General features: G+C 41.4%; 1 protein-coding gene across 2 annotated transcripts in view; it reads right to left on the bottom strand.

The window, feature by feature from the left end:
• LOC116332631 (pleckstrin homology domain-containing family A member 5-like) overlaps positions 1-14,741 on the bottom strand; it is an 83,566-nt gene extending 68,825 nt beyond the window's left edge. For both annotated transcript variants that reach the window (XM_031755646.2, XM_031755645.2), the window contains exons 1-3: positions 14,598-14,741; positions 14,397-14,473; positions 12,179-12,236 (exon numbers count right to left, since the gene is read on the bottom strand). In XM_031755646.2, the coding sequence (XP_031611506.1) occupies positions 12,179-12,236; positions 14,397-14,473; positions 14,598-14,689 (227 nt within the window). In that variant the 5' untranslated portion in view covers positions 14,690-14,741. The remainder of the gene's footprint in view (positions 1-12,178; positions 12,237-14,396; positions 14,474-14,597) is intronic.
• Between the last annotated feature and the right edge of the window lie 7,729 nt (positions 14,742-22,470).

The raw sequence follows: 22,470 nt of genomic DNA, 5'->3' as shown, positions 1-22,470 counted from the left end.
AGACTAGTGGCAGGCAGCAATAAAGCCATCACACGGGGAGACATTTTGAAGCATTCTCTAAGAGATTTATTTATCCAGCCACCTTACATGAGAAGCAGAGGTGCATTTATCTGCACCACCAGCAGGGGTCTTACAGTGGAAAACAGTGGGTTTCCTCTCATTCAGAGGAGGAGGAGGAATGCCTGCACACATCACTTTGTGAATTGCAGCACAAATGTGGGAAGGCTGCATTTATCCTTGAGCAAGTACCGTTGATATTTAAAGCAGACCCTCGACTTCTAGAAGCATTCGTCGCTGAATGCTGTAGAAACATACCGCGGAGGGCTGACAGCTGATTAGACTGATGGATCAATATGAGGTGCAGCCATTACTACAGTTATGAAGCCCCTGTCAGCTCACACCACTCTGGCCTCATCTCTCACACACAGCCTCCCAACAAAACTGAAAGCAGGCTGTGTGGAGCTGATACGCCGTATGAAAAGGAGGAAAAGATTGATTTCATTGCAGCTAGTCTCTAAAGGTAACATATGGAGCTTTTTCAACTGCTACTGGCAATGCAATCCCGAGGACGAGGGCACATTTCTGCAAAGTGCAGTAAATGTCTGGAGGTGGTGCTGTATTATAAAGGCTGAAAGATAACAGTAAATCTAATGTAAAGGGGAGGTTTTCAAATGTTTCATGGCACATTAGCGTTTAAGATGCATACTAACGGTGACACATATAAAACTTTTGACTAGCCCTCATACTAGAAAGGCAGCTTCAACAAAATGCCTTCCAACATGCTATTAAAAAAACAAAAGAAAACAAAAAAACCCCACCTTGAATTCAAAAGAACATCCAAAGTGAGAGTTTGGGTTAAGGTTATGTCTAGTACCCAGGCATGCATCTCTTTCTAGCTAACTGTGAATCACCTGATCTCAAACAGGCGGCTCAAACTCCAGGATGCAGAAACCCAGCAGGCTTCCATGGCACAGATTTAGATCAAGGGATACACATTTAGCAGTTTGTCGTCCCCTGGGCTTTGTGTGTTTGTTTTTTTATATGTCGTTTCACTGTGGCAAATTCCTCCCGTGTGGTAACTCAGGTGATGCCATTCAGCATGCGATACAAACAAATCAATCACAGCAGCACAGATTATTCAAAGACAGACCTGGCACACAGTTCAAATATTTGTTTAGGCAGGGACAGCTGAGGACAGAGTGTGGGAGGAGCAACTCGCCCACAGAGGAGCAACAAAAGGCACTGTATGCAATCAGTGCTACTGTCAGTGCTCATCTCTCTGTCCCACATAAAGTGAACCAAATCCCCTGAAAGTAACTGGCTGTGGATACTATATAGATGCTGATTTATTTTCAACAAGTTTTTAAATATCTCTACTCTCTGAAGAAGTCGTGAGAAACTGCTACTATTTATATCCGTGAGTGCCCCATCTAGTAGCAGTGCACTCAAGTCACGATGGGCCTTGCGCTAAAGTGCATGCACACTGGCACATGGTGGGGGGGACTGATGCGCTTGTTAAAAAAAATAAATACATTTTTAAAAATGAAGTGAGGCCGATGCTCAATAATAGCTATGGAAACCCTTCGCACAGGTACGATTTATATATAGATGAAGGGCTTTTACAAATGCCAGCAACGCAGATGGGCTAAAGGCTAAGCATCAAGCTCTCTCTCCTAGAAGTGAACAAACAATTACTAGAGATTAGGTAAGGGTTATCAATGTACAAATGAGGCAGTGATATCAAAGGCTCACACCTAGGGAGACTAAGGCATTTGTGCTGTGGCTGAGCTTAAGAAACACAGACGAGAGCCATGAAAGGATTAAAAACTTAAGGGGAGAGCCACAAAGAGAAACAATGTCCTGCTAATAGCATGCAAGATGCAGAGCCTGAATAATGCCTACCTATGAAAGCCCACTGTGGGACTGTAGGGGTTGCAGAGGGACAGCGTTGGAAACACTGTTGCCAGGAGAGAGACAGAGAGACGAAAAAGCAAAGCCACAGTATCAATAGGACCAAGAGGGTATTAACAGCAGTGTTGAAGGGATATCATTTCTACCACTTTTCCTTTTATTTTAACTCTCTGGAAATGTGTGAAACGACAATATGGCACAATAGTTTAGTGGACCCTTTTCACATGAAGGCTTCACTGTGAAAACAGAGATTTGGTTCCTCTTTATAAATAAAGCTGAAGAAAAAAGACAATTTAAAAAAAAGAAAAGAAAGAGGTAACCCCCTGCTTGCTTGGATTTGTTAAAGACAAATTCAGAAGTTTAATTTATCTGTTTTAGTGGTCCGGAGTCCTCTGTGGACATTTTAACACGGTGCTCCAAGAGCTCACAGCTGTAGAGCATTTGAGCAGAATGATGGCTTCCAAAAGCTCCCTAATCATCACAGACCATCTGGAAAACAACTGGGCCGTGCACTGTCCACTGGACCGAGGTAGACAGACAAGAGAGGCAGAGAGAGAAAGATAAAGCTGGGGAAAGAAAGTAAAAGATTTTTCAGGGCATGATATGAAAGCGGTAACATGTTAAGAGCGTAAGAGATATCCACCACTAACAGATCAGAGAACTGATAACATGGGGAAAAAGTAAAGTATTTCAGTTGCAAATAAAAGTCGCTTTCCCCTTCGTCACTCACTGATCAGCTTGCTTTATTTCCACAGATTTCTCTACCATGGGCACCCTGGAAAACAGCTATGAGTAGAAGCTTTATAGATCTCCTCGGGCCTTTCAGAAGCAGCCTGTACGGATTTGAAATGTTCTAAATTGTCCTTGTGACTTAAGACTTCATAGCCCTCTGTAACGTACAACTATACACATTGCAATCAAGGAAAATTGACTATAGTGAAGCGAATGCAGAATGAGACTTAAGCATAACCCTCGAAAATCAGAATCTGAAAAACTACAACACAGCCAGCATACCAAGTTTTCATACGTAAACCAAAGCATTTGTGGGGTAATAGCAGACTAGAGCATGACCTCCATGGAGGCAGCTGTCCCTGGATTCAACCTGACACAACATCAGCAAAGGATGGCTCATTGCAGATTAATACAGGGATTAATCAGGTTCAACAGCTCTCTCAGCATTAAATGAAAGACGCCGCATAACTAAGAGGCTTTAGGACCAAAGAATTACTGTCATCTATATGCTCCCTTACTTAACCCAAAGGGGTGGGTCTACATTTGCTTTATATATTCTGTAAGATTTAACCAGAAAGGGCTCAATTACAGAAATAACTATAAAACAATCACAACATCTGATCACCAGCAAGGCTTGTGTGGACTAGAGTGAAGTCAATGTGTAAACACATACATATCACACCTAAAACGCCATAGAAGGTGAGGTATGATTATGTTAAAACCCCGCCCATATTTTTTGTCCTCCATTTTTTCTCATGGGATGAAAGGAGAAGCAATCACTGTGCACACAATTTGTAAACAACATGTACATTACAAAAGGGCTAACTTGGTCTGATGTGGCTTTACACTGAGAAACTGTCTTAATCAGCACCTGGGGCAGCCACCAACATCAGAGCATCTCTTACACATATGTTCACACGCAGAGCATCTAAACAGATACACACTTTACCCCCCCTCCCTCCCAATAGAAGCCAGATGGTGAGGACCCCACCGAGACTTCAAGGCGTGAGAGCAGTGCGAGCAGCTCAAAGCTCGCCTCGCTGACTGTCTGTCTCCCAGTCAGCACCCAGCCACACAACAGAGAGTTATAGATGTGGAGATCAGGATGATGTACAGCAGTCTGGTCTCCCTCTTAAATCACATTACACACACAAGTGCTCTGCAAGAGTACCGAGCACAGACAGTGTTAGTGAGTCAGCAGTCACACACATCAGAGCCTCCCCCTGCCAAGAGGATGAGTAAATATTCTCTCAGCACTTTGCAGTTTGAATAAGACATTGTCCCGTGTGCCTTTTCTTAAAGTTAGTCACGTGTAATGGCCAGCTTACAAACAATAACATAATAGGCTTTGATGTTATGACTGAAAACAAAAATCTGGTTTTCATTTGACTCAGAGTTTGTAATTGTCTCAAATCAAAAATAAGGACATAATTTCATAATGTGCTAAAGAAAGTCAGAGTGACACGGCATTTCATTCACCTCTGTGTAATCTGCAACCATGAGCTGTATGTTCTGTCCTGCTGCTCCTCTCTGTTGCTCATAGATCTCTTCCTGAAAGAAGCGGGCAGTTCCACCTAATGCTGCTGATACTGGAACACCGTCAAAACCAAGGGTGTGATTTTTTGTGGTGAAACTTGAAAAATGCACGTGTGACTAACATCAGTTTGTCTTAAAGTGGTAAACAGAGGGAACTTCAAAGCTTCTTTTTTTTTGAACAGGCCACCCCACATGGAAAGCAGTTTTGACATCCGTCATTCACCACAGACTTGCATTCAATCTAAGCTATCAATCAACACTGGCTTTTAGACACGCAGGACTCTTAACCTGTGTGCTGTGTATAAATAAATAAAACGAATAAACCCAATACACACAGACGCTGATCTCTTCCTGCTGCGTCCACATGCAGAACATTTTCATACATTTCTGATGTCAGCCTGGTGAAGAGAGTTTGCCCAGAAGTAGCTCATTGTTTTAATATATGACACGAGGAGCAAGAGCTGGATCTGACTGAGAAACCGCACACTCACTGGATGGCAACTTGTGGTTTTCTAATTCTAATTCTAATAATGACCATAATCTCCAAAATTAACTAAAGGTTTTATTAACATGACCTGAAACCAGTAAAGGCACAAATTCACGAGGAAAATGTTTACAGTGGTCACGGAGCGAGGGAGCTGGGAGGCGCTTTCACAGTCGCAGACATCTAAATAACCACAGGAGTTGCTGTCGGCTGGCCCCTGAAGAAGAATGCAGGTTTTTCCATGGGTTCACTTTTCAGACCCAGAAGGTTCATACATCTTTTATACTGCCTGTGATGAGGGACTACAACTCAAAGGACAGATACAAGCATATCGCTACATCATCCAGTTGTGTGCATGCAGCATCCCCTGTTTACCACTAGCATCTGTGGTGTGATGAGGTCGATCTAACCTTATGAATGTCATAAAAATTGAATGTTTTTTCTTGTAAATTTGTGGCTTTATTTCATAAATTTGCATCTTTAATCTCAGAAACTCAGGAGTTTGTTTCTAAATATTAACTCCCTTCTTCTGGCTTTATAATTAATTTTTCTGTGCACTGTCACAATTCTTTATCACTGACATAGAGATGGCCGAATGACAATCCTCCTCAATAGTTTCTTGTGTGGACTCCCAGTAAAAGGTTTGTGTGTCACCTCAATTTTTAACAGGTGCTCAAATTTCCTACAATGTACAAGGAGGAAGTTAGTAGAATCAGAAATGAATTACCTTGTACGTGTGATTGTGGTCATCTGTCTTTGTGAGACAGACTGGCAGGCTTTCCTATGCGCACCCTGCTTCTCATACAATGTCTTGTGGAACAAGCTACGGCTCTTACAATACAAATGAAAGGAACTGGCTTTACTTGTTCCCTCTATAATAAATCTCTTGATATACTACGAGCCAGGGCACATATGGTAAAAAGGCCTTCTCTGCATGACTGGTCACAGCTTCGTTTTCACAAGTCAGGGTTTAAATAACCTGTAGGTGTTATCAGACAATTTAATATACAACCTTAACTTGCATGTATTTATTTTCAAGTCCAAGCGCTTGATTCTGCGCCTCCCTCTCACTTCCATGACTGGATTTTCAGGGTTACATAATCAGGGCTGATATAAGGCTTTGCTCACAGTTATGAGCATGGTTTATTCCCTGGAGAGAAGGGAGTGTCTTTAAATGTCTGCCATAACTGTCATTCTCATAGTTAAGGAAGGTTCATAGGGACTCCCATCGTTCTTACACAGAAGGATTAGGACCTCAACTCTGAGTTCCTACAAAGCTACTGACAATGATGCCGCAAACCCAGGTAGACAGAAATGAGAAATAGAGTGAAGTCATTCTTCAATTTAAAAAAAAAAAAAAATCATTTTCACTCTGGTCAATAAAAACAAACTCCCCCACCCCTACCCCATCTTCGAGGGATGTGACTTTTTAATCTCGGTCTTACGATCGCTGATAAGACGCCTGGGTTTACTGAAACTCCAGATGTCATTGTCTGAAAATGATACTTTAAAAGAGACAAGGCAAGCCAAAAACACTGGTAAAGGTGAATGCATCGAACGCAATAAAACGTTTGTGAACCCATTCGAATTACCAGGACTTCTGCATTGATTATTTGTAATTAGTGCTCTGACTTTCATCCATTGTATGTTTCAGCTGAGGCAAAGGACTGCTCAACACCTTGGAGTCACTGAAAGAGCAGTACCATAAAATTGTGTCAGTAAACTTTTCAGGATACTGTCAGGGCAGCAGTCCATGACCTAAAGCTTAAGAGAGGTTGGGAGATGCAGTAAGATCACAATCCCAAAGCATACAGTCAAATCAGTGACACGAATGGTTAAAAATGAAGAAAAATCCTGTGTTAGTATTGCAAAACTGACCTTAGCCCAATTGGGATGCTGTGGCATGACCTGAAGAAGGCTGTTGAATGAAGACATCCCAGAAATACTGATGAACTGAGGCAGTTTTTTAGGAAGAAAAGATCCAAAATTCCTCCTCATCATTGTGCAAGTCTCATAAGCAGCTACAGGAAATGTCTGAGAAAGGTTGCTGCTGCTGGAGTAGGCTCAACTTTAAATCTAAAAGTTTACTTACGTTTTTTTTTTTTACCCTGCAAGGACATGAAAACTGTTTGGGTGTTATTACTTTAGTCAGACATGTCTATAACTGTTACTTAGATGACACTGACATTCAGCCAGCTTGCCAACTTTAAAGGTTGTAATATTTCTGTTGTGTTCACAGCTTGTTTCTACTGTCATTGCAACTATGCAGAGGTAAATAAAAATTAAGATATAAAAATACTATTAGCTCATCAACTGGGGATGAACCCCTACGGTCACTCCTGCAAGTGGTGCACCCAAAGGAGGGTGGACCATGTAGGCCTCCAGACAGACGGATTGGTGCAGCATCCTCCTGTGACGTTATACTAGTCTGTTGTGATAAAGAGTAAGACAACAAATCTACAGTTCTATCCTCATCTATGGTCATAAACTCTGGGTAGTGACTGAAAGAATGAGATCAAGGATACAAACGGTGGAAATGAGGTTCCTCCAAAGGGTGGCTGTACTCTCCCTTAGAAACAGGGTGAAGAGCTCAATAATTTGGGAGGGGCTCAGAGTGGAGCCTCTACTCCTCCACATGGAAAGGAGCCAGCTGATGTGGTTCAGGCATCTAACTAGGATGCCTCCTAGAAAGTGTTTTTTCAGGCATGTGCTACCAGCAGGAGGCCCCAGGATAGAACATAATGGAGAGACTTTATCTCTTGTTCGATAATGTGTCAGTCTCCTCAGGGATGAGCTGGAGGAGGTGGTCGGTGAGGGAGGCCTGGGCATCTCTGCTTAGACTGCTGCCCCAGTGACCTGAACCTGGATAACCAGCCGAGCCGGAGGGAGGGAGGATAGTTGGATGTATACTAACATAATTTCAAACAGAACATCATCTTTAGGTTCAAAGTGTATTTCTTTTGAACAAGCGATTTATTGTGAGGCAGTATGAAAAATATTGACTTATTACAGGCCAGTATCAACGATGCTAACTGATATCAACATATTAGCATATAACATATCATTTATAGATGTCAGCAGCTGTACCACACAAGATTTGCCCCATACAAATGTCAAAGATGCGGTGATACAGAGCTAAAAGCTTTTTTTTAAATAATGAAGATCCCTCCCTTGCACAAAACATGGAACAGATAATTAACATAGCAAATAAGCAGAACAAAAAAAAAAAAAAACACTCTGCATCAGCAATCAGTCAGATTGTTATTTTAAACACCGATGTTGCTGCATCCCAACAGGAAACCTATTATAAGCAGAATCTAGGTTATCAATTCAAAAAAACACAGTCATTAAAAAGATTATTATATGAACTTCATTATTTAGTTTTGATGGACATTTACCACAAATGAATATTGGTTTGTAACCTGAGTAACCTGATACGTGAGTACACGAGCTTTTAAAGCAGAGAAAGCCAACAGCTAAACACAGATCCACTGAGGAGATTTTTGTCATAATTGACGACATTTTAATTGACATGCTTTCTTCTGCTCTGAGTGATGAATTATGCAGCAGCAGAAGTGAATAGCCTAATGAAAATGGTAGTTGGAGAGCAGACTAGCACGATATGTATATTTTATGTTGCATTTCACACTGATAAGCTATTGGCAACAGTAAGTTGTCCTCAAAGGACACTTGCAAAACGTCATCAAATGAAACATTACTAACTGGACAGCCATCAAGCAAAACTGTGGGGTCACATGCAGACTGCTTATTACTCACTCATTAGGCTTCAAAACAAGATAACAGCAATGTCATTGCCAAACCTAGTGCAATTATCCCTGAGTTCAGCAGTTTGCGTTTTTTTTTTTTCCCTCCATTCCCAGACAAAATTAATGAGACAAGAATAGCAAACAAAGACCGGGAACTGACTTCTGCACCTGTCTTTCATAAACATAATTACACTTCCAGCATCTACGAGGCAGCAAACTTACAATTAGGGTCACCGCTTTCCTACTATATATTAATGCTATGACACCTTTGCTTCACTCAAAGTCACTTCACCTAAGCTGTCCTGACACACACTTCTGAGAGGTTTTCACAGGTCATTAGCAAAATGTGACAAAACACAGCAAAAAGTGCCTAAATCACAGGCCCACTTCTTGTTCACAATGAGGCTTGAGTTAGAATCTGGGATTATGTGCTATGGAGATAAAATGAAAAACACAAATCTGCCAGATGGACCAGTCTCATAAAATACTGTTTCATCACAAATAATAACAAGCTGAACAGATTTGGGTGGCTGCTGGATTTACTCATAGACACAAGGGAGAGAAAATGTCTTAAAATAAAAGTAGAAATGCTTGACTTTGGCTGCAGTAGTCTGCACAGAGCAATGCATATAGTTTTTGTGCTTGCATGTACTTTCTAAAAATATGTATCTTCAGCATCCAGGAGTGCAAAGAGATTAAGTTAATGAGAGATAGGACCCAACTTCTAAGGGGTCTACTATTCTTATATGTGCATTATCATCTCAAAGTATAAAAGCAGGAGAATAGCTGGCGTGTTCTCTGATTTATTACCAAGTTCAATGGCTGTGAAGGTGGCCAAAACTCCTGACTTAAAAATTTGGCTGCAGTCGTACTTAGGTACATCTGGCATTTTTACTGAAGCATCTTAGCAAAAAAGACCGGCACACTTTCAGTGCCTGGAGTCCTGTCAGACATGGAAGCAAAGCACTCGCACTGCACTGACTGTTTTGACTGTCTGTGAATGAAATTAACAAGTTAACAGCTTGCTGATTTATACCTCACAAGGATCTCTGTTACTTGGGTAGCGAGCACCCACCACCTGCCAGTTGGAACATACCACAAACTTTGAAAAAAGAAAAAACAAAATCCTATTTTTGCATCAGGCAACCCAGAAACCAATCCAGAAAAGTGGTGCGAGTCTGAGGAGAGCAGTAAGCTATGATTGATTCAATTAACATCTCCAATGACCTTCACTCATTCAGAACTCACGGCGCCACAAACTAATCAAATCTTGGGACGGAGCATGCCTCTAGTCCACACTATCACACCAACAACCTGCAATTCATCCTTCCCAGCACATCTCATCAGAGGACAGCCTGCGTCAGCACAATCTGCTCCTTGATGCTCACACTGTGTAACCTGACGGTAACAGCCAAGCCACACAGCCAGCATGTGAATAAGCCAGATCCTTTGGCACAAGGTTTTTTTTTTTCCTCTTTCTAGCAAAACAGCCACAGAAATTGATCAATAAACTTGTCTATATTTCACACAAGTGTGTGTTTAAAGCCACTGTTTGAATATAACAAAATATCTCCAAACTTGTGCTATTTATTTACAAAATTGATGACAAAGCAATAATAACCTACTGTAAAACATAAGAACAGCTGTCACTGGGCTAATTGTACTGGAGAGCTTTCAGAGGCTTTTACTGGCAACCTCACACAAAGCCTCAAAATGCCTCAAGGACCGTCCAAGACAGTTATCGCATAAAGCTATCAACAAAGCTCTATGTCAAAACATGAGTCACAATGAAATTAACAGGCATGGTTTTACGCAGCCTCGTAACTTAAAGCATAAAAACACCTTAAAGATGTCTTGATCGCTGATCTTGTGCCTTAAGTTGACCAAATACTTTTCCAGCATGTGCCACCATCTTTAAAACACTCGCAGTTCTGACGACATGACTCAAATTCTAAAAGCTCTTGCTAAGTTAAAACAACAAAAGGAGCAAATCCGTTCCCAAGAAACAGGATGGGGAAAATGTTTACTTACTACAAGAGGACACAGAAGGAAGACGGTGAAAGTGTCGGTCAAATGTTGGTCACATTGCTCTGTGTTACTAGATTTTCATTACTGTTTTAGTGTTTTCAAAAAGGGGGAATTGCTATTGAAGGTCAACAGAAGAGAGAATCAGTATGCTGAAGCCGTTTCTCTGTGTATTTTACTTGCTTCGCTTCAGTTTAGGACAAGCTCAGTTGAATCAGCCATCCGCATATTTTTGTTTACTCTGACCCTGCTGAAGCGCCGGTATGCCAGTATATGAGATAAAAGGCTATCATTTAAAATGCTTTTTACTTTTCACAGTTTTGGCTAAAATTCAACCTACGGCTTAAACCAAATGTGTTTTTCCTCGCAAAAATGCAGATGGCCTGCTTTGTGGGAGGGCAGGATGATTAGTTTGCGAGTTGTTTTACAGGCAACATTACCATGTCATTGGACTGTGCCAAAATCACAGTGATCATCTAATGAATGTCTTCCTCAAGTCTGTTTTGCACCAAGAAGCTGAGATAAAATACTGGAATATAAAATTACTGCCTTTCAGTCCGACTGCCTGGCAGCCTGCCACATGAAGCTCCTCAAATTCATGAGGAAGTCAAAGGAGAGAGGATTCGATGAGAATAATAGGGTATAATATCCTATTTTCATATGGCGTGTATGCTATATCCTCAGTCATTCAGAAGCCTTCTTGTACTTTTGCAGAGATGTTCACGTACTACGCATCTATACGTGCCGTGCAACGTAATTGCAAGAGAACATGCAAAATAACAACATATTTCCCCCCTCATACCCTTGGATTTGGAGGACAGATGATGAATCAGACCCCAATGAATGACAGCACTTGTGATCTCTTTTGATTAGCCGCATGCATCAGGCTACTGGGGGAAGAGAGCAAAATGTGAAATTTACTGTATTTCAAAGACTATGGCCGACTGCTCACGTAATTCATGCAGAACCTGGGCTTCACACGGAGAGGGTCACGAACTGAACAAAGTGTTTTAGTGGACACGGAGGATATATCACATTCTCCCCTGCCCACACAGCCACAAGAAATTAGCATACCTGAGATATGATGTAGGAATAAAAAAATGTCAAAATAAAATCACTGGAAGGAGACTTTGAATGAGAAGCCATTTACGTTTCCTTTAGCGGAGTGGACTGGCATGTAGTATTTCGGAAATATTTTCCAGCATCTATTTAGGGACAAGTGTCATTCTGAAATGTGAGGAGCCGTATAAACCCAAACAGTGAGGATAACTGTCAGAAAAAGAGAACGCATTATACTTTGGCTCAATTCTTCAAGCAGACTCAGCTTTGAGCAGGGTAAGTCTGAATAAATACAAACAGCTTGCAAGAGGAAAGCAAGCACACTGTGTCCATGTCTGCCCGTTATTTGCACAATGTAGCTGTGTAATCATTAACTTTTGGGATAGGCCACACAAAAAGGGAGTAAAGGTTCCAAATTTACAACCTCTTTATATTGACACATCCACCACAAGGCGTGTTTTCAGGAGCTGCAGACTATCGAGAGGAGCGTTTCATTCCTCTGAGGTGACTTAAGTGGAAATAAATTAATTTATACTTGTAATCGAGGTACTGTGGTGGCGCGCAACAGGGAAGTGTTTTGAATTTAGATGACATGTTTGTATGCAGAGGTCCTAAGGTTGCGATGGGCATGCGTGTCATGCGGTAAAATAGGCGGGAAACTCACTTGATAAAGCACCGTGCTCCCTCAAACGTATATCCCTCCTCCCATCCAGTGGGTAAGTCTGTGAAAGAAGGAAAGGTGGACAAATATGTGAACAATCATGCAGCCATCAGCCACATTAAAAATCACTGAGAGGTGAAGCAAATAACATTGATCATGTCATTACGATGCTATGTTCTGTTGGGGTTCTGTTGGGCCTCTTGGGTCCTGACATTCATAAAGATGCAGACCGAGCACACACCACCATGAAAAAGACAATTCCTGATGGGACGACTTGCGCTGCAGACTGCAAATACTTCTCGAGAATGGTCTTTAAAGTTCCATGAGTGAGCACCAGAACAAGTCTAGTCCGTGGAAGCCCCGCTCAGCAATCCACACAACCTAAACTACCTGCAGCCAGCGTCATAGCAGCTGATGCTATACAACACCTCCAGCACGCATGTATGAGTGTATGTCCCAGAAAGTTAAAGGTGTTTTGGCCAGACATGAGAGACCCACTTACCCAAAACTAGGCAACCACCTTGAAAATTTAGAGTTTCTAGGATTTTCAAACTAATTTCGAAAGTTCCAGTTTGTTAAAAAGGAGAAATTTCTAAAAATTTGAAAAAAAAAGGTTTTGACAGAAATCAATAGGAGGCAAAGAATAAATAAATAAAACTGCTATGAAATTAGAATATGAAAATTGGCAGCTCTCCTCCTAACACCCTCCGATCAGACAAATGCAGGCATCTGCTCGTGTTTCACAGAAGCTAAAACTCACTCAAAGCTGAGCTTCACATGGGATTCAAAAACTGCTCTGCTTTGTAAAAGTCCTCTACTTAACCCATCGCACTACTACATATTTTCTGCACAAACTTCACTTTTTGCCCAAGTACTTCATTACAAGCTAGATTTTCTAGTGCCCTGAATGAGAGCCCAGAAAAAGTGCAAGTTTACTCCCCTCTTCATCCACATGAATTACAGTATGATGAAAGGGCGTTACAAATCTTTTTTGCTTAGTGACACCAAAAATATGCTGCCTCTGCCAGCTTTATGCATCACCTTTAGGGTTGGAACTAATTATTCCGCCTGTGCTCAATTTGTCACTCAGTTTCTTGATAAATCAGTTCAGTCATCTGGTCAATAAACTGACTGAGAATACAATCAAATTTTGTGGTTTTGCCCCCGGAAACCACAAAAAAATATCTCATTTACTATTACACAACGCTAATAAAAGCATATCATTGCAAATGAAAAGAACAGAGCTATATCATGATATTAGTAATTATTTTTTTAGAATAGCTGCCTGCCTTCTGGGCTTCAGCTCTGTGGTGAAATACTGATGGACATTTTTCAATTTTTGATACTAATAGAATACAATTTTTTTAAAGGAAAGAAAATGTATGAACTCACACATTATTTAAAAAAAACCCTCATTGGTTGCAGCCATATTCAGATGAAGCAGACACTCTTAACAGGAGAGGGGGGTGCTTGAAGTTAAAGAAGAGCTTGCTGCTGTATATAGTTGCATCATAATCGCACCAGAAAAACGCACTAAGCAGCTAATTTTACCATGTCTTTAAGATAAGTCAAGCTTTTTCTAGGAATACATATATATATATATATATATATATATATATATATATATATATATATATATATATATAAAAGCTCACTGTAAAAATTAATGACGAAATTCAGCAGATCTATACTTCAATCTACTACAGTTTTCCTGCTTACCTGTCACACAGGAGCTTACTGTTAAGTACGGTCCTGTGTCAAAACACTTCAGTGCACTAATCTTACTCCCCTGCACGGCCAACATAATGCGTTAGGTTATTCAAAGCCAAAACAAAAACAAAAAAACGGCTTCCTACATTTGTTTACGTGCTTTAGTTGCTATTAGGCTAAAGGTCGCCTCTTCACTAGTTCTCGGGCGATATTGGCTAGTGTCCACTCTTCAACTCACTGACTGACCAACCTGGGGAGAGGAAGCTGCGGAGGAAGTGGCACTAGCTGGGCAGAGGTGGGCACGAGAGGGCTCAATTTTCACAGCACGAGCGACAAAAGCCCACTCGTGTGTTAAGAAACACGGCGTGGATATCACAGCCTCTCTCTCTCACACACACACACGCACAGCGTGGGAAGTGTTCGCTTTTGGGTAACACAACAACAACACACTGCCGGGGCGAACACGAAAGGCGTTCAAGATAAGAGAAAAACTTGACAGTGACATCTTTACCTGGAGTTTTCCTGTGCCCGGTTATAACTGCCTCACCACTTACTGGATGCAGCCAGGTTGTACTCTTGGCTTCTTCGCTGTTGAGAGGGAGAGACAGAGAGAAAGAGCGAGAAATGCGTTCATTAAATCCAGCGGTGACTTTGTTCGAAATAGAAACGAGCACAATGACTTGAAGCGTTTGCCTTTGGAAGGGATATTTACTTAACGAAGAAGACACGTCCATCCCGAGTAACACCATAACTCCAGGAAGACGGGAGACAAGAAATCCACTCGGGTTGTAGCTCCGCCGCCATGTCTGGCAGTACTGTATGACAATCGCGCGGCTCCGCTCTCCCAGGCAGCGCATACACGGAAACCTTGGCAACGGCGGGTGGCTGAGAGCAGGGTGTAGAGCAGGCAGGTAAAGTCCATTCATTTGTATGGGAGAATAATGGCTGGACAGCCGAGGGGAGGCGGGGTGGGGGTTATTTTAGTTTAGTTTAGTTTATTCTATTTTATTTTATTTTATTTCTTGACTGACACAATAAAAGAGTTATTTTACTTTTAGGTAAGTTTTTGCATCGCTGTGTACATGGCTTTAGTCAAAAAAGTCCTTTTGGATTTATGGTTCTTTATGGTTCTCTACGACTTAAATATACAACCAGGATATTAAACCACATGTCCAATCAGCAAACTCACATGACAGCAACTCGGTGCATTTAGGCATGTAGACATAGTCGGGGCGACCTGCTGAAGTTGAAAACTGATTATCAGTCTCCCAGCAGCGACTTTTTAAGTGGTATGGTTGTTGGTGCCACATGGGCTGGTCTGGGTATTTCAGAAACTCCTGATCGTCTGTGGTTGAGTGGGATTTTCCCCGAAGATCCATCTCTGGCGTTTACAGAAAATGTAAAAACATATACTCTGCGCAACAATGTCTTATTGCCAGAAGTGAGAGGAGACTGCTTTAAGCTGCGCACCTGGGTTGTAACTAAATGTGTTGGTGTAATGGTGTAGGATTAGATATTTTCTAAGTACACGTAGTGACGCTCAAATCATATCAAACTGTTTTTTGTTTTTTTGTTTGTTTGGGGCTTCTTCTTTTTTTCTTTTTTCTTTTTTTTTTACATTAAATTGGTCTCCAGAGTCAGCAGATCTCAATCCAGTAGAGCAGCTTTGGGATGTGATGGAAGAGATCTGCATCATGGATGTACAGCCAACAAATCTGCAGCAACTGAGTGATGCTATCATATCGATATGGACCAAAATCTCTGAGCAGTGTTTCCAGCACCTTGTTGAACCTATGTCATGAAGACGTAGGATAGTTCTGAAGGCAAAATGGAGTCCAACCCGGTACTAGCAAGGTGTACCTAACAAAGTGTTCAACGAGTTCATATTTTTTGTTTTGCACCCTTACACTGTTCACATTCTTTATGTTTTTTTCTTCTTCTATGTCTCATCTGTGGGATCTTTGCTACATCATAGTACAGATGTCAGTGGTGAATGCAGGCTCCCATCTCACACATTTGTTCCCACCAATAATAACATAACTACTAAGCATGTTGAACTGGCACCTGATGACTGATTTTAATTTTTTCTTCTATATAAAAAAAAGACATTTCTATCATAAATGGGGGCAGAAAAGGTCTAAAATTCACCAGAAGGAAATTAAGTGTCTGACATTCAATAATTCCTCGGGGAGGGTCTCGAGACCTTCTGCTTAATCCTCACCCCCCAGTGCTCAAACAAAACCTGTGCCCATGGCTGTGGCTGTACAAAGGCACATTAAGCGGGGGGGGCAGGGACGGATTAACCTGCCACTAGGGCCCCAGGACAAAATTGATCTGCTGGACCTCCAAAAGCCTTTTTTCACTTTAGACATTTTTAATCAAAACTAAACTCCTCTCTCCTCTTCATGTTCAAATAGTGTCCCCGAGTCACATCGGCTAATAGCAGGAACCACTTTGAGGTTCTTATAATGTTAGATGGTATTGTGCTTTTGTGGTACATATTCCAAAACAAATGATCAATTAAATTAGCTCAAACCAGATGATGCACAGACAGTCTGGAGTTTTCTGAGGAACATCCATTGTCCTAGGAAAGTTCCCTACTTCATGTGCTTGGGGGGGACAGACTGATGGACATACAGAGAAAAATATCCACAGTCTACTACCGCACCCACAGTTTCAACTCTACCATTCGGTTCTTGGCCTCCGCCTTTTGTCACTGTGCAGTGAAACTGCAGCATCAGCCTTTCACAGAATACAAAAACATGTTATCCAACACCACTTTGCCAGGCCTGTTGTTGCTTTGTGTTGCATTGTTTTTCTGCACACATGCTAGGCCACTGTTTTTGAGCAAGCATGTGGTGGTGGTAATGGGAGGTGGACATATCTGCCAACTGCCAGGTCAACCACTTGGAGAGGAACTCTTAAAGGACAAGGAAGCAGTGGAGCACTGAATCCTGGTCAGAAGTCACACACTGAGCTCTTTGTATTCTGTTTACCTGCGGCAGAGTAACACAGTTTTCTGGTAATGTGACGAACAAAGGAACTGCTTGTTTCTTCCCAAGTAAGAGGGCAGTGGTCCAAAAGAAGATGGGAAAATAACAATATTAAAATGAGCTGAGCTTTATTTGCCCTTTTCATTAACTTGATATTGATATGAGAAGGAGTACGTGAGCTGTGTTTTAAAATGCACAATCTAGAACAATTCCTCCCCAGTCTCTGAATATATAGTTTAAAAATTCCAACTTTTCTTTTTGAAACAGTCAAAATATATTTTTTAAGGAAACAGAAGAGACTGTCTTCCCCAGAAAACAACCAGGTACTGTCTGTCATTTTGGCAAGCTGTTATTATGACCTATACTTACATTATAATGTTAGCCATCTTCTAGGGGGTCTGTGAGTAATACAGGTAATCAACAACTTTGACAGTGTATTTTTGTGCCTAAACCTAACCAAATTACAAGGAAAATCAAAGTAAGCAGCTGAGAGTCGATGCTTTCACAATCACGTTTCAAAGACTCTTTAATTAGTCTTTTTAGACAGAGAAGAGCAAACAACCAGCATAATGATTTAAGTGAAGGACTTGCTGGAAAATGCGGATCTCACCTGCCCTTTTTCGATCCATGATCTTTTTCCAGCATATCTATGTGTAGGATCCATCAGAGTGAAAATGATAAGATTAGAGCCTGACACCTGCTTAAATGTGCTAGCTTACCCGTGAGATCTGAAAGTGAAGTAGTGCCTGAAAGTGGAGCCTTTCACGTCTCACTTTTCAAGCAGTCATCTTTTGATCTGTTTAGAGAGCCTATAGGCCTGTGTCATGCCATTCATAACTTACAGAAAATGAAAGTACTATTCCCTGTATATCACACAGCACTTGTTTCAGCGAGGTTTACCTTCAGCTATTTTATTTTTTCATATAATCTCAAGTTACAGGGTTGATAAAGAACTTGACAGTATCCCCGCTGTTCTAGTTCCAGTACTGACAGTATTGATATAGCTGAAAGTCCAGCACTGTGGGTCATGTAATTCTTCTTTTGGCAGGGGCAGACATTTCTCAACTGCCACCCACAGTTGCCAGGGTGAACAATGCTCCACTGAGCTATAACTTATGGTCCTCACTGAAAGAGCCTAATACCATTAGCCAAAGTGGGAGTCAGATGAGAGCTGGAACTTGGAGAGGTAGCATTTGTGCAGGACGTGCATATGTGTTTTGTGCAAATGTTTCTTAGGAGCATCTACTGAGTTACAGAAAATGAAAATGAATGGGGAAGCAAGCCAAACAGATCTGCAGCCATTAAGTCATTTGTCAGGCAGTGACATCTCTGGGATCCCAAGCCTCTGGTCACATGCAATCCAAGCACACAACTGACTCAGCAGAAACTTCTGCTGAAACATCTTCCTGTAAACACAACCCTACTTTATATGCTTATTTTGAAGATTAAAGGTCTCCAGCTGAATAACATAATGCAAGCAGGTATCAGAAAATTCAGTTCAACTAACAAAACATTAATTAATGTAAAGAAGACCTGGGCTCTGTAATGTAAAAGTACAATAAAGAGTCTTCATAAAGACGTGCGGCGTTGTGTCTGGTTAACATTGCGCAACATATTCTTACATAATTGCTCCATGCTCAGCGAGGCGAGGGTTCTCTGCTCAGTGACACAGGCCAGACTTGAGGCATCAGAATGTAATTAATGGTTGCACATTATCAAGCAGCTGTTTGAGGGCTTTGTTCTGGTGCCAGCTCAGCAGTAGCCTCGTGCCTGTCTGTGCTAGGTAAGAGGACCCTCCTCTTTAGACTGGAACTGCTCGGCATCTGTGCAAACCTCTCATTTGTTGGAGTCACAAGGCTGTGTAGATAGAGCCATCCTTAAGCCTGAACACAGCACTTCAACATGGTCACTGTTTTTTTTGTTTGTTTTGCCTACTGAAGCTTGAAGGGAGTAATATAATAGTAATAATACCCACAAGTAGAGTGTAAAATCAACACATGCCACAATAACTTCCTGCTGCACTCTTTTACCAAATCACCGATGGAAATGATTCCCAGATGATTCTGTGATGTAAATACGGTGTCATCCACTTTCAGCACAGCACTTTTTTTTCGCATTAGCTTGCTCAGCACACAAACCAAAAAGCCATAAGGGTCAGTCAAGTCAGCAGACCAGGTTAATTGGCAACTCTGGAAAAATGGTTTAACGCTTAATTCAGCTGTAGCCGCACAAATGCACAAGTACCAATATGGATGATTGGAAGGAGTCGCTAGGCTTTGAGAGCTTGTGGAAAAACGACTCTGCCGGGCGGTTTTAGTTCTCACAACTCCACTCTGAATCATTAAACACACCTCCCTGAATCACTCTTAGTCACAGCCTGACAAAAACCCAACCCACAAATGACTCTCTGTTCCCCAGAGTGACGACTTCACTGGATCCATTGGATTTTTGGGTGCAGTCCAAATATATTTTTTCTCTCCAACTTTTATGACACTTCCACTAGTGATATGTGTCATTAAGCATGAATGAGTGGATATGCTATTTTGTAATTAGAGGATGCTGCAAGTGGCCTGACTCGGTTGTAAGTAAATGACTGTGAAGAGGGAGGGTGTTGTCTGTGTTTTTTCCCAGATGTACTGTTTTTATTTTTGCTATGTAAAGCAAAACAGAAATGTTTTACTATTTTGCTTTAGGAACCCCAAGCAGCGAGACTAACGGTGGAACCAGGCACACTCCATTCATCTGTGAAAGATGGTCCAGAAATCAACCTCTCAACACTCATGTGTCCTTCAATATCTAATTCAACAAAGTCATCATACTCTTACCTACATGTCGTTCCTACTCATTATTGGTTTAGACAAGGACCTCTGTGTTTAGATAATGAAATTAGCCGGCCTCCCTGAGGCTCTCCCTGCTTCATAAACTGCTTTATTAATTGCTATCTGCATTTGGTAAGTGCTACAAAAGGCTACTGTAAGTATATCCGCTCGTAACCGGAGCGGGTTCTATATTGATTGCAGATGGTGTCATTACTCAAAAAACCCAGCTGTGTAATTTAAGTAATGGAGCAGATTATTAATTAAGATGAAGGGCTACTTAACATTGATCAGGGATCCAAGCTCCACTTTGCTGTAATGCATAAATAACCTGACATGGGTGCGATTCCCCAACACACAGCGCTCGTTAAAGCTCATCGCATGTGCTGATATCACAGATTCTGATACGCAGCACCTCCTGGTTTCATCTTCATGAGTGCAAAGCCTGCGCCTTCACCCTGCAGTGCATTTATTGCTTGAGTAGCAGGATATAGAGCAGTTCGTGGAGAACTACTCGAGGCCAAGTGCTGGTATAATGCAAAAGTGCTCTTTCAAAGGCGTGATTATCTTGCGTGGCGGGAATGGAAGAGGCCGCATTCCGCTGCATGCACGTTAAATAAGGTGGCGTGCCAGAGGAGAATTTGTATTTATTTATTTATTGTTTTTAACACAGAAGCTGATGACATGTACTGTACAACAATGCAACCACAACATCTGTTGGGCTTTGCAACATTCAGGAAATCTCAGCATGCAGTCCTCCCCTGATGGCACACATATCCTGTGTTTGATGGGAAAGCAGAGCAGTGTGACAAACAGGTCATGAGCATCTTCTCGGGGCAGCCAGGGTCATGTGAGCGACAGCGAGAAAGGCTCAAGGCTCGGAATAACTCTTTAAGGCGGAAGGCAGGAACTCCTCAAGGGCAACACTGATGCTGGACTTTGTAAACTTGCTTTCTATTTTTTTTTGTTGTTGTTATTATGCCGTCCAATTCAAGGATTTGAGAGGATCTGTATAAATTCATGTCTACTAATGAAATGAACCGCTTAGTTATTTGCACGCCAAAGTACAGATACTTTTTCCGAGAATAAAAAAGGGTGTATATCTAAAAACAGGAGCACAAAAGTAGTTTTTAATGATGAATTAAACTGACTCTTATGCCTAACAGACCATTGGCTTTGCAAAAGCACAATAGTACTTCCATCCATCCATCTATTTTCTTCCGCTTATCCAATTCAGGGTCGGGGAAGACCTGGAGCCTTTCCCAGCTGTCATATGGCGAGAGGTGACGTACAGCCTGTACATGTTTTTGTACCAGGTTTTCTAAGCAGGGCTAACACAGAGTGACAGACAACCATTCGTACTATTTGGACTGTGGGAGGAAGCTGGAGTGCTTGAAAAAACCCACACAGACATGAGGAAAACATGCAAACTCCACACAGAAAGGCCACAGATTCAAACACAGGGTCTTTTGGCTATGCTAACCACTGTACAACTGAATACTGACCTCTCCGAAGTACTTGATTAAGTTAAAACCAAAATCTCAATTAGATATTCTGTAAAGGAAAGAAAACATGTGACCTAGTCTTTGACATCACAGTGCACATATTTATGTATGAACATCTGCTCTTCTCTGGGGCTATTTTTGGCCTGAAGTTTTTAAAATTCAAGGTCATGGAAAAACTGAAATAGTCACACAAGCCTCCTCATACTGAAAATACTGTAATGGTTTCATCTGGTTCCCTATTTTGTTTTAAATGAGAAGTTGTTAAAATGCATCCCTTTTCTTTTTAGGGGAATTTCTTCATTTGTTTTGTTTTTTTACTCTTTACTCCTACGAGTCAGACACAGGAAGTTGTTGTGAAATCTTGGATTTCAACAGAAAACTGGTCACTCCTTTCATCCGCAGAGCTCCTCGTGAATGCCTCTACGTGCTTAATCACGCTCTTCACTGTACAGTTTAAAAAGAGAACGACTGACTTAAATCTACTTGAGCGAAGTCGTAACTGTCACCGAGGTGCTTGATTTTTCACGACCCCGCCGACTCCACTGATACAGGGAGAGATCTGAGCGCGAGATTCGTTGCTGTATTTATTTGTTTATATAATGATGCCACACTCTGTAGTAACTTTCTCAGATGGATCTGTCAATGATTGATGAAGTATGCAGTCAGAAGTCACACAGCTTTATAGCAGACATCATATTATGCTGACAGGCTGCAGAAGGATTTAATGTTCTGCCACAAATAGGCTCTCTGTAGAGACCTTATAAGGTTTACAGGGTGCTCATACAACCAAAGAAAAACAGGGGTTTTCTGTTATTCTGCATTTGAAGACACTAGTGAAACTCCTACACAATGTTTTAATTTGTTCTATATGTGTCAAATGCAAGAATTTACATTTACTGTCATTTGCAGCTACAGTTTGATCCAAACAGATAAACAGTTTTATTTTTAGAAACCAAGTTAATGAAATTGTTTTAAGAATATCCTAAAATCTAAAAGCTTTTTGAGTGTCTCGTCTGCCTTTGTTTCCTGGTGCACAAGATATCTCGTGGTTCATTTATTCTCCATATGTGGCAGATTGCTGAGTCACCCTTCTGCTCTGCACCTGTTCAGGTGTAGTGATTTTAATGCTCTCTTTGGAGTGCTGAATACAAGGCTCCTGGTTACAGCTGGCATTGTCAGAGTGCTCGTAGTTGAGCTATGTGGCAAGATGACCGGTGTCAGCAACAGCAAAAGAGCTGGGACAGTAAATTGACTCTGAACTGATGAGTGGG

Source organism: Oreochromis aureus, linkage group 7 (assembly GCF_013358895.1).
Source record: "Oreochromis aureus strain Israel breed Guangdong linkage group 7, ZZ_aureus, whole genome shotgun sequence".
Lineage (NCBI taxonomy): Eukaryota > Metazoa > Chordata > Actinopteri > Cichliformes > Cichlidae > Oreochromis > Oreochromis aureus.
Note: the sequence above shows the minus strand (reverse complement) of the source record. Positions and strands in the feature narration are given on the sequence as shown.